The sequence below is a fragment of the Mesoplodon mirus genome, assembly GCF_964341445.2.
Source record: "Mesoplodon mirus genome assembly, chromosome: 12".
Lineage (NCBI taxonomy): Eukaryota > Metazoa > Chordata > Mammalia > Artiodactyla > Ziphiidae > Mesoplodon > Mesoplodon mirus.
In genome coordinates, this window is record NC_138988.1 from 49,684,719 (window position 1) to 49,697,502 (window position 12,784).

The following is a 12,784-nucleotide window of genomic DNA, read 5'->3' on the forward strand; positions in this document are numbered from 1 at the left end:
GCATAAAAGACGTTTCAATAACTAAAGATATATACTATGTTACTGGATGAGAAATCCCACTATATGTAAAGATTTTGCTGAAATGATCTTAAAAGTTTCATGCAATTCTTCTCAAAATATTATATTTATAACTTGATGTAAAATCAAAACGGTGAGTGCAGTTAAATAAATAAATTCCCAGGAAGGTACCTGTATTATCAGTTATCAGTCTATTATAAAGCTACAGTAATTAAAACATTATAACTGTAATGTCAAAGTAGTGTATAGTAATAAATGCAAAATCATTAGAATATAACAGATGACTGTAAAAGACAACCTAGTACATATTACCATTTATTACATAATAGATCCAACATTTCAAATCAGCGTAAAAATGAATTGTTCAACAAGTGGTTTTTTCATTCAGAAAAAATTAAAGTTCTTCCTTACCACATAACAACATAAATTCCAGATGGATTAAAGTGATAAAAGTAAAAAGTATATAATAAGGAGCTAGAGAAACACACAGATTAATATTTATTTGCTCCCAGGGTGGGGAAGACCTTTCTAAATATAAAGGGAAAAAGAAGCCATAGCTAAATAAATTTGAGACATTTAACAACATAAAAAAATAATCTTCCATGTTGAAAATGTAATAAAATTGAAAAACAAATTTGAATCTGGGAAAACGTTAGCAACATATATGAAAGATTGTGGTTTTAATATTTATAAAGAATTTTTAAAAAATCAATAGGAAATAAATGCTCTATTAAAATAGATGAATATATAATTCACAAAAGAAAAAAGAAAAAAAATTTTAAAATAAAAATAACACTTTCTAGTGAATAAATGTAATAAAACAATAAAAAATTTCAATACATCTTTGCCCTTCAAATTTGCTGATAGGGCTTCCTTGGTGGCACAGTGGTTGAGAGTCCGCCTACCGATGCAGGGGACACGGGTTCATGCCCCGCTCCGGGAAGATCCCACATGCCGCAGAGCGGCTAGGCCCTTGAGCCATGGCCGCTGAGCCTGCATGTCCGGAGCCTGTGCTTCACAACGGGAGAGGCCACAACAGTGAGAGGCCCACGTACCGCAAAAAAAAAGAAAAAAAAATTTGCTGATAAAAGGCTATAAATCTAAAAATAACAATAACTAACAAGAAAGAAAAAACAGGCAAAGGCCTTGAATGGACATTTCTCCAAAGAAGATATACAAATGACCAATAAGCACATGAAATGATGCTCAACAACTCTAATCAGCAGGGAAATGCAAGCAAAAGCCACAATGAGATAGTATCTCACTCCCATTAGGATAAAAAAAAAAAAAACAGAAAATAACTAGTGTTGGTGAGGATGTAGAGAAATTGGAATCCTGTTCATTCCTGGTGGGAATCTAAAATGGTACAGCCATTGTGAAAAACAGTGTGGTGAATCCTCAAAAGATTAAAGATAGAATTACCATATAATCCAGCAACCTCACTTCTGGCTATATACCTAAAAGAAATGAAAGCAGGGACTTGAACAGATATTTGTACACCCAAGTTCATAGCAGCATTATTCACAATAGTCCATTGATGGATGTATCGATAAAGAAATGTGGTATACACATACAATGGAATATTGTTCAGCCTTAAAAAAAGAAGGAAAGTCTGACTTATACCACAACATGGATGGACCTGGAAGATTTATGTTAAGTGAGATAAGCCACTTACAAAGGGACAAACATTAAATGATTCATCATATATGAGGTACCTAGAGTTAGTCAAATTCGTAGAATCAGAAAGTAGAATAGTAGTGGTTGCCAGGAGCTGGAAAAAGTAGGAGATGGGGAATAACTGTTTAATGGGTACAGAACTTCAGTTTGGGAAGATGAAAAAGTTCTAAAGATGGTGACGGTTATACAACAATATGAATATATTTAATGCTACAGAAAACTACATTTAAAATGTAACCATTTAAAAATTAGTAAGAAGGTAAATTTTATGTTATGTGTATTTTAACTCAAAAAAAATCCTAGGGAGATTGAATTTTACTGCCTACATATAGTGGAGATCTGAAAAGAAAGAATGAACAAGAAACAAATTTCTCACCAATTCAGGTTGATGAGAAAGAAAATCTTAGTATAGACATAAGGTGGACAATAAACAAACAAATATTTCCTTGGGAATTCATAATCACAGATCTGCCTTCACATAGATTTGGGGCTTAAATTTATACAACACAACTTGGTCTGAGAATCCCCAAACTGAAAAAAAGTAACAAAGAATTAGGTTCTCAGGTAACGATGCCTTGGGGCACTTGGTGGAAGCAATCTCTGTACAGTGGACTCTATTACTGGAAGAACTAATAGTATGAGGATGTCCATTCTCCCCAAATGGCTTTGTAGATTTAATGCAACCCCAGTCAAAGTCCTAGCAGGTGTTTTTGTGGAAACTGATTAGCTGATTCTAAAATGCATAATGGAAATGTCAAGGGCCCAAAATAACCAAAGCAGTTTTGAAAAAGCAAGGCAAAGCCAGAAGTCTTACTCTGCCAGATATCAAAACTTTTTAATAAAGCCATTATATTTAATACAGTGCTGTGCTGGTACAAGGACAGACAAACAGGCCAATGGGGCAGAGCATCACCCTCTACATAAACCAAAAATATAGCCGTCCAATTTATGGCAAAGGTGGCAGTGCAGTGCCATAATGAATCTTGACCCCTACCTCACACCCACAGCAATTTCAAATGGATTATAGACTTATGTGTGAAAGGCTAAGCAATAACATTTCTAAGAAATACTAGGAGATATTCTAGGAGAATACTTTCATGCCTTTGGGGTAGGCAAAGATTTCTTCATAAGGAGAACACAAAAAGCACTAAAAACCATAAGTGAGAAAACTAATAATTTGACTACATTCAATAAGAATTTCTGTTAAGAAAAGAAAAGCCACAGGATAGAAGAAGATATCTGCAACACATTTATCTTTAAAAGTACTTGGATCTAGAATATGTAAAGAATTCATATAAATTTTTAAAAATGACATAAAAGCTAATAGGAAAACAGCAAAAGATTTGAATAACTACTTCACAAGAAGACATTCAAATGCCCCAAAGCATAAAAACTGCTTAATTCGGGACTTTCCTGGCAGTCCAGTAGTTAAGACTCTGCCCTCCCAATGCAGGGGAGAAGGGTTTGATCCCTGGTCAGGGAACTAAGATCCCGCATGAGGCTTGGCCAAAACAAAACAAAACAAAACAAAACAAAACAAAACAAACTGCTTAATTCATTAGTCACTGGGGACATACGAGTTAAAACCATGGCACAATACCACTAATCACCTATGAGAATGGCTGAACTGAGAAATATAGACAATACCAAATGTTGGTGGGATGAGGATCAGATGGAACTCTTATACATTGTTGGTGGGATTATGAATTGGTACAGATGCTTTGGAAAGTTGACAATATCTACTAACACTGAACTTATGTATACCCTACAGCCCAGCAATGTTGCTCCTAGGTATACACCCAACAGAGGTGCCACAAGGAATATGTATAAGGATGATCAAAGGCGTATAACTTCTAGCAGCCAAAACCAAGAAACAATCCAAATGTCCACCATCAATAGAGTGGTTAAATAGTGGTCCATTCACACAGTGGAATTCTATATAGCAATGAAAATGAAAACTATTGCTACATGCAATGGTATAAATGAATCTCACAACATAATGCTAAGTGAAAGAAGCCAAGCATAAAAGAGTACACACTGTATGATTCCATTTATATAAAGGAAGGTTAATTTATGTTGTTAGAAGTCAAAATATTATTTACCTTTGGGAAGGCAGTGACAGAAAAGGGTATGAGGGAGATTCTGGGGTGCTGATAACATTCTATTTCTTGATTTTTGTTTTGGTTACATACTGATTAATAGTTTATTTTTTGAAAATTCATTGATCTGTAATCTTGTGTGCACTTTTTGGTATGATGTTATACTTCTAAGTTTACAAGAAAAAAAGCTATGATAGGGCTTCCCTGGTGGCGCAGTGGTTAAGAATCCGCCTGCCGATGCAGGGGATGTGGGTTCGAGCCCTGGTCCAGGAAGATCCCACATGCCGTGGAGCAACTAAGCCCGTGCGCCACAACTACCGAGCCTGCGCTCTAGAGACCGTGAGCCACAACTACTGAAGCCCGCGTGCCTAGAGCCCATGCTCCGCAACAAGAGAAGCCACCACAATGAGAAGCCCGCACACTGCAATGAAGAGTAGCCCCCCACTTGCCGCAGGTAGAGAAAGCCCATGTGCAGCAACAAAGACCCAACACAGCCAATAAATAAAAATAAAATAAATAATAAAAATAAAAATTCTAAAAAAAAAAGCTATGATAGATCTTTCTAGAGAGCACGGTGTCAGTGAGAATAAAAGACCTTCGAAGTGTTTATATCCAGACCTAGCAATTTTACTTCCCATGAAACGAATCAGAAAAATATTCAAATGTTGATGTATCAGAAAGCCCGTTTAAATATTGATATTTTTTTAAAGCTTGAAAGCTGAGAAAGAATCTAAATGTACCATCAGAAGAGACTGACGAAATAGATATGGTACAATGACATATACCATCTTCATTTAATATTTATCTAAGAATACAAGAAAACTGTTTATGTACAACATTAGGTAGAAGAAAAAACACAATGTGCATTTATGTATACATTATTTCAATTTTGTTTCAAGCGTGTGTGTGTGTGTGTGTGTGTGTGTGTTAAAGGAAACCTGAAAGAAATACAGCAAAAAAACCTAACAATCCTTATGTCTAGGTCATTGTGTGATAAATGAATTTTTACATATTCTGTGCTTTCCAGTTTTCTACATTTAGTGCTTATTACTTTTATAATCATGAAAATAATAAGGACATAGTCAACCTTATAAATCCAGCTGTATCTGAGCAACGCTTAGAGTCTTTGGCAATGTGGAGGAAACAGCAGGTTACTTTTGCCAGAACCATTTCTTTGGACTGAAGTATAAATGGGAAGTGAAGAAGAAGAGAAAGTAAATACAAATGATTCCAAGTATCTTGGCTGGAAGGGAAAATATCTTGCTTTCTTTGACATTCTGTAATTCTTTTAGTCTAGACCAGTGTTTCTCAAACTTGGCTGTACAATGAAATCACTAAGGAAGCTTTATAAAAATGCTGATTGATGGGACCTTCACTCACAGATTTCAGTTTAATAGGTCTAGCCTATGGTCTGGACTCTCCAGGGGATTTGAATGCAAGGCCAAGGTTCCATTTTCTTTCTTCTCCCCTGAGTAGAAGTTAAATTCCTTATCAATAATAGCTTCATATATATGTAATGGGTGAGCTGGCCACAAAGTAGGCAGTCAATAAATAGTTGCTGATTGATGGACACTGAAACCTTTCTGGGAGATGCAGGGCACATCTTCATGGTTATGAATTGCTTCTCGATAGCTTAGAAGGTGGTCCAGATTCAGAGAGAACCATCCACGAATGAGGGGACACCTTGGTCCATGGCTCCAATGGTGCCCTAGGTGGCTTACATCAACCTTTCAAAATCAAAGTCACATGCTGGTGAGTCTATGGCTAATCTTCTTGGGGATGCAACATAGCTAAGATGAAATCTCACTGCAGTCAACAGTATAACTGAAAGTGCAAAGGGAGGAAAACTCAGTTATACTATTGGAACGTCATTTTTGATTATTGAAATTCTTCCAATGATGACATTTGTGATTGGTCAGTGACAGAATGATCTAATTTGAAGCAGGAAGAGAAAGTAAACAACGCTTTATGCTTACAAATGCTTTCAACACATTGGGTGTTTTACCTGTTCTCAGGCTTTACAAAAAGCCATGCCATTTGGGGAATAGCATCCCCATTCTAGATTTTAGGAAGCCGAGGCTCAGAGAGGTTAGGCAGCTTGCCCATGGACACAAAGATGGCAACTGATAAGAAGAGATTTGACCTCTGGTTTATTTGACCTCAAAACCTACAATCCCTTCATATCATCAAAATGTGACTTTGTGTCATATAAGTGATGGCAAAGGGCATCCATACAAAACTTCATGTGACACCTTAGTAAGATTTCTGTGTTGTCAACAGTAGGAGAAAAGACATTCATTACAATAAGCGATGCTGAAACATGAAATTTTTCTTAGTATTCAATGGTCTCTGTCAAGCACTTAGAAAAAAAATTAGATTGTTGTCTTTCTGGGATAGTTAGTGGAAAGATACAGGGGTGAGGTTCATTACTGGCTTTCAACTTGACTAATTTTATGAAAAACAAAACCACATAAACTAGATTATGACTTGTGCTTACCGGAATTTACTCTGAGGAAATTGTGCTGGGGTATCCAAGGTCCAAGACGGGGACCTTCTTAGACTATTGGCAGTAACTACCTGTGTGATCTTAGGCAAGTCACTACCTCTCTCTGGGCCTTGATTTACTCAACAGAGAAAAAAAAGGGAGGGGATATTTAAATAAGCTTTGAAGGCTATAAACACTTTATTGAGCTGGTATAAACTATGGATCCTTTCCCCAGACAACGCACATACACATGTACACGAGCAATTTTGAAAGTTCTGGTTGTTCACAGATATTCCAAAGACAATTTGTGGACCTCCAAAGAATATACTGACCCTTGATTTAAAACACCTGGAGTATGTGATAATGGGATTGTAGTCATGTTTACAAAAAGAGCCCTTATTCTTTAGAGATGCATCTGGAAATATTTACGAATGAAATGCTTTGATGCCTGGAACTTGCTTTAAAATGATCCAGTGTGCATGGGGAGGGGTGGGGGTAGTGCTGGGGGTAACAGATGAAGCAAGATCATCCATGAATTGATAATTTGGTGAAGCCAGGTGATTAGGTACATGATGGTTCTTTATAGTATTTTCTCTGTGTTGAAATTTCCCATAATACAATAAATTTACACAATAAAAATTATCCATAATTTTACAAATACCCCGAATAGATCATCTCCAGTGTTTCCAATTCTAATATTCTATGATTTAGCATTCCAAAGAATCTGCAGAAATGGACTTCCAGAAACATTTTACGTGCTCAGGGCATTGAATCATTATCATTCTTCTCTAATGGACCCTCTAGACCAAAGGGTTTGCTGTGGCCCGGTTTTCCAGATGGTTCTGTGATATTCCATTTAATCACTTCCGTAAATATACTTTTAGGGAAAGAGTAGCAAAATCAAATGCAAAGAAGCTGTATAAGAACTGGGCTTTAATCATTTCACATGATAATGTGGCTCAATTTATTTTCAAAGATTTCTTAAGATGAGAAGACCAAAATATGGTTGCAAATGGCTTTTAGTAGCATATAAAATACTTGGTTAGGATGTTAGGTGAAACAGTACAGGATGTAAAACAGTACACAGGGGCCTCCCTGGTGGCGCAGTGGTTGGGAGTCCGCCTGCCGATGCAGGGGATACGGGTTCGTGCCCCGGTCTGGGAGGATCCCGTATGCCGCGGAGCGGCTGGGCCCGTGAGCCATGGCCGCTGAGCCTGCGCATCCGGAGCCTGTGCTCCGCAACGGGAGAGGCCACAACAGTGAGAGGCCCGCGTACGGAAAAAAAAAAAAAAACAAACAAAAAAACAAAACAAAACAAAAAACAGTACACAGGCATGAGAGACGGCTGCAGGTGGTTGATAACTTGTCCTCCAGAGCCATGCTGCCTGGGTCCCTGTCCTTGCTGTGTCACTCAACTAACTATACAATCGTGGGGGAGTCACCTAACCTTTCTGAGTTTCTGCTTCCCTATCCATAAAACAGAAATAATAGCAGAATCTCCCTCACAGGGTTATTATGAAGGGTCAAGTTGTGCCTGACAGACCAAGCACTCAGTAGATGCTCACCATTATTCTCTCAACTGTGTAAATATAAAAATAAATGAAGGGCCTCCCTGGTGGCGCAGTGGTTGAGAGTCCGCCTGCCGATGCAGGGGATACGGGTTCGTGCCCCGGTCTGGGAGGATCCCATATGCCGCGGAGCGGCTGGGCCCGTGAGCGTCCGGAGCCTGTGCTCCGCAACGGGGGAGGCCACAGCAGTGAGAGGCCCGCATACCGCAGGAAAAAAAAAAAAAATAAATAAATGAAAAGAGGCAAATACACAATCAAGATATCAGTAGTTGTTTCTGGACTGGATCAGTGGGGAATTTTTAAAACTTTTTTTCAGGGCCTCCCTGGTGGCGCAGTGGTTGAGAGTCCGCCTGCCGATGCAGGGGATGTGGGTTCGTGCCCCGGTCTGGGAGGATCCCATATGCTGCGGAGCGGCTGGGCCCGTGAGCCATGGCCGCTGGGCCTGCGCGTCCGGAGCCTGTGCTCCGCAACGGGAGAGGCCACAACAGTGAGAGGCCCGCATACCGCAAAAAGAAAAAAAAAAAAACAAAAAACTTTTTTTCAGGACTTTTCAAATTTCCACAGAGTATCTGTTACTCTTATCATGAGAGAAAAAAGTTATTTTAAAAATGTGTAGTGAAACCTAACAATCAAAACAAATCAACATATATAACCAAACAGAAACGGACTCACAGATACAGAGAATAAACTAGTGATTGCCAGAGGGGAGGGAGGTGGGGGGAATGAGTGAATGAGGTGAAGGGGATTCAGAGGTACAAACTACTAGCTATAAAATAAGTAAGTCACAGGGATGCAATGTACAGCACAGGGAATGTAGTTAATAATATTATAATAACTTTGCATGATGACTAATCTACAAAGACATTGAATCGCTAGGCTGTACACCTGAAACTAATACAGTACTATAAGTAAACTAGGCTTTAATACAATAAAAGAAAAAACTGATTTTAAAAGTCTTTCTTGAGAAAGTTTACTGTCCAGAGGGGCTGAACCATTCTGTCCCACACGGTATTTTGACAAACAAACCACTTCAGAGGAGAGTAAGATGGGATGACTACATGTCCACATTCTCCTACCAAACGCTCATCCTCAGGGTGGAGGATGCTTGTTAACACCAATAAGCTTTCAAGTGTGGTGCTGCTGGCGCAGAATAAATAGAGCCTACCTCTACTCCTGTTTCATGCCATCCTAATGTTCCCTTACCATACCCCCTCCACATCAGCAGTTTAGCCTTTCTGAGAAGCATGGGTCCCTAGGAGAATATCAAAAACACTATGCCCCCCCAGTTTCACCTTCAGGCACAACATTTTGCATTCAATTTCTTGGGGTTCATGGGCCCCCCACAGTCCATCTCCACTGATTAAGAACACCTAAGCCATGACAGCAAATTTAGGAATGTATAAATACACTTTGAGAAAAACTGACGTGTGCAGATCCAAAACCATAAACCAGATAAGTTGGTGGATAATGACGGGTATTACATACGTAGGTTTTGCTTTGCCAAAGAATTTACATTAGGATATCTATAAATAGCAAGCCCATACAGTGTGTTTGAACTGTGCTTCTGTATAAGCAAATCCTAAGCGCTTTCCAGAACATACCTACTGCAGAGCAACAGGCCCAATTCAAAAAGTTGAATACTAGTTTCACTCTTGAGTTTAGCTGCATTCATTTACAGTATTCTAGATCACCTTTGAAGTGGCCACTACCCCATATCACTTAGGTGAATGATGGACAATGATGAGACAGCCAGAAACTTCTGGTCGGAGGGGTAACGGTCCATGTGTATGGGTTGTGAGATGGATTTGGAGTGAATCATTTATGGTGAGATGGATCCCATCTCCTTATCTCAGGAAGGAAAAGGGTAAACATGGATCGAGTCCTTACACTGTACTGGGGTGTACAGTCCTTACACTGTACTTACTATGCCTCACAATGATTCTGGAAGGTGGGGTTTTCCCCGCATTTCCAACTGCGTTTTAGAAAAGTTGACACACATATTTCAGGTCAGATATTTATCAAAAAAATAAAATAAAGATAATGCAAAGCTCTTTGTCTTGGATTAGCATCTCTGATGGTTAACTTTTGAAGGCTGGGGTACCCACAGTGGGCAGCATCACTTAAACTGAGAGCCACTTAGCTGTGCTTTTGATCCTGCTGATTTGTCAATGGCTTCCAGGGATGTGTGTGAAGGGAGATAAGGATGGGACTCTTCTTTGCCCCATCTGACCTGCCCTCCAGACTGGCATCCCCCTTTTCTTCATTCCTACACAGCAACTGCCCCATATTCCAAAGACATCCAGGGAACACAAAGGGAGATCTGGATAAAGAGCCAGGAGTCCTGCCCTTAAAAGATCCATATAACTACAAACTCCATCTTATGGTTTTCACTCCCGGCTGAGATGCCATTTGGCACCGCACAGCTACCAGCCGCATTTTACCTTATCCTCTTCCAAGATTTCCAAACATGTGCCTGGCACCCACGAGAGTTTCAGAGGAAGTGTACCAGCGACAGAAGTGCTGCGGGGTTGGTTTTGTGTATGTCAGTGTAACTCTCATGAAAGCAAGTGTCTAAGTCCGAGGATTAACTTCCACAAGAGGAACATCAACTTTCCCGAGAACGCGTCATTTCCCTAGTTTTTCTGAAATGAGCTGTATCTGAGGTTAAGGATAAGCCCTGTTAAGCAAAGGGTCTCAGACCTTTGGGATACAGGCAAACCTCTGCTGGTCCGCAAGTGCCCCAGCTTATCTGGAGGAGTATCCCTGGGCTGTTTGTCCCTCAGCTTTCAGAAGCCACCTAATAGTTACACGCGCTTTGGGCACATGCAGGTTCAAAGCACAGAACAACCACGCCACCACCACCCAAGAAAGCTATCTGAACCCGGAGTCAACTGAACTGCGGGTGCTCGCAGGGTGGAAGCCCTGCGCAAAGCCCCCGGGTTGTGTGGGCAAGAAAGCTGCGTCTCTAGGCATGTGTCCAGCATCGCTATCAGCGAGTCCTGCCGTACATTCAACTCTCAAGGGAGGTACAGTCCTTGAAAGGAACTGGGGACGCGTCTCAGACTCTGGCGCCAGCGCCAGTAGGGAGGAAACAACGGTGGACAGAGGAGAGGAGAGTGAGTTTGTATCCTCTCGGGGCAAGCGTGCGCGGTACCTTGGATTCCTGGCTGCCGGTGGATGCAGGAGAGGGAGGTTGTTCGGCGTTCGCCGTCTCCTTGGGCAACCCATCCACGCCGTCCTCGCGGGCGCCGCTCGGGGGGATCATCTTGGCGGCGCGGGAAAGGTGTTGGGCTCCCGGAGGAAGAGCGAGGCTAGCCTCCCTGCAGCGCGCCCTCCACGCCGCGGGCCGGCTTGCTCAGCTCCGGAGGCCGGGGACTCCCATCCTCGCCGAGGCGCCGACGCGCCCTCCTCCGGCCTCGCCCCCGCCCCGGCCCTGCCCACCTCCCCGGCACCCCCACGGGCAGGGGTAAAGCGCGCCGCCCCACCGCGCCCGCGGCCACCTCGCGGGGGACCGCACAGTCGTGACTGGTCTCGGGCTGGCCCGTCCCCCGGAGAAGAGGGGCGGGAGGTGGCTTCGGGGCGGGGCTGCGCGGGCCCCCTCGGGGAGCAGCGGGGCAGAAGTGGGCAGCGCCCTCGGGAGGCCCTCCGGGGAGGCTGGGCGCGCGCAGCACGGTCGGGGAGATGTTTTAGGAAGTAGACGGAAAATTCAGACCAAACGCCCGAATGAATGATCCAGCCGGAGAGACCACCTGCAGCAACTCCCTCCTGCACCCTGAGAAACATCGACTCTCAGGGAGCCGGTGACTTAGCCAAGTTATTTATAGGGTTCAGTGACGGAGAAAGCAGAGCTGGAGTTCCCTGGCCTGAGGGCGCTCCTCTTTTCCTCGGTTCAGTTTTGGACTAAAGCAGGGGGATACTGCAAAATACGGATGTGTCCTCGTTTTGTTGTGCATTTATGTGCTAAGCCGTCACACTTTTCACCGTATTTAATCTTCAGAGCTACCTTATTAGGCTAGGTATTATCAGTCGCACTTACAGATGAGAAAACTGGGAGGCTCAGTAATTTGCTCCAAGTCACTAAATTGTAAATGGTGGAGCTGGGATCTGAACCCATTTTGGCGTCAAAATCCATGCTTTTTGGACTGTGGAGCCTTAAATCTAGGCCAAATCTTCATAGCTGAGAAGCAAATGGGTGTTGCAGTATAGCAAGGATGTCAGGGCTGTTTACAGAGGGCAAACCAGTACCTACACCTTAGTAGGTCTTTTGGAAACAGAGAGATGGCCCCATGGGATAAAGGAGCAGAAGAATCCAGTATCTTTTGAAGAAAAACTCCAGTGTGCAGGGAATGGAAATACATCTGGATTTTTTAAAAATAAATTTATTTATTTTATTTATTTATTTTTGGCTGCATTGGGTCTTCATTGCTGTGCATGGGCTTTCTCTAGTTGTGGTGAGAGGGGGCTTCTCTTGCTGCGAAGCACAGGCTCTAGGCGCATGGGCTTCCGTAGTTGTGGCATGCGGGCTCAGCTGTTGTGGCTTGCAGGCTCTAGAGTGCAGGCTCAGTAGTTGTGGCGCACGGGCTTAGTTGCTCTGTGGCATGTGGGATCTTCCCGGACCACGGCTCGAACCCATATCCCCTGCATTGGCAGGCTGATTCTTAACCACCGGGCCACCAGGGAAGTCCTACATCTGGATATTTAAAAGGCTCCCCCCACCAAATACAAAACTCCTTCATTTTCCAACAGGAAACTACAAACTTATGTTCAGATTTTATTTAATAGCTATAAATGTTTGCAAGGTCAGCTTCACGGTGTTAGCAAATGCTAGTTCTTGTGCCCAATGCACAGTAAAGCCAAACAAACTGAAAAATCGGAGTTTGGAGCAGAGAAAGGTTTATTGAAGGGCCATGCAAGGAAACAGGTGGTTCGTGCCCCAA

The 12,784-nt window shown here is 42.1% G+C and overlaps 1 protein-coding gene across 5 annotated transcripts in view; it reads right to left on the bottom strand.

Moving 5' to 3' along the window:
• STAC (SH3 and cysteine rich domain) overlaps positions 1-11,393 on the bottom strand; it is a 103,716-nt gene extending 92,323 nt beyond the window's left edge. The window contains exon 1 of one of the 5 annotated variants that reach the window (XM_082637808.1): positions 11,002-11,389. In XM_082637808.1, coding sequence (XP_082493934.1) covers positions 11,002-11,112 — 111 coding nt within the window. In that variant the 5' untranslated portion in view covers positions 11,113-11,389. Of the gene's footprint in view, positions 1-11,001 lie in introns of all 5 variants that reach the window. The other 4 variants (XM_082637807.1, XM_082637806.1, XM_082637810.1 and 1 more) reach the window with 4 other exon arrangements.
• Positions 11,394-12,784: the final 1,391 nt, after the last annotated feature.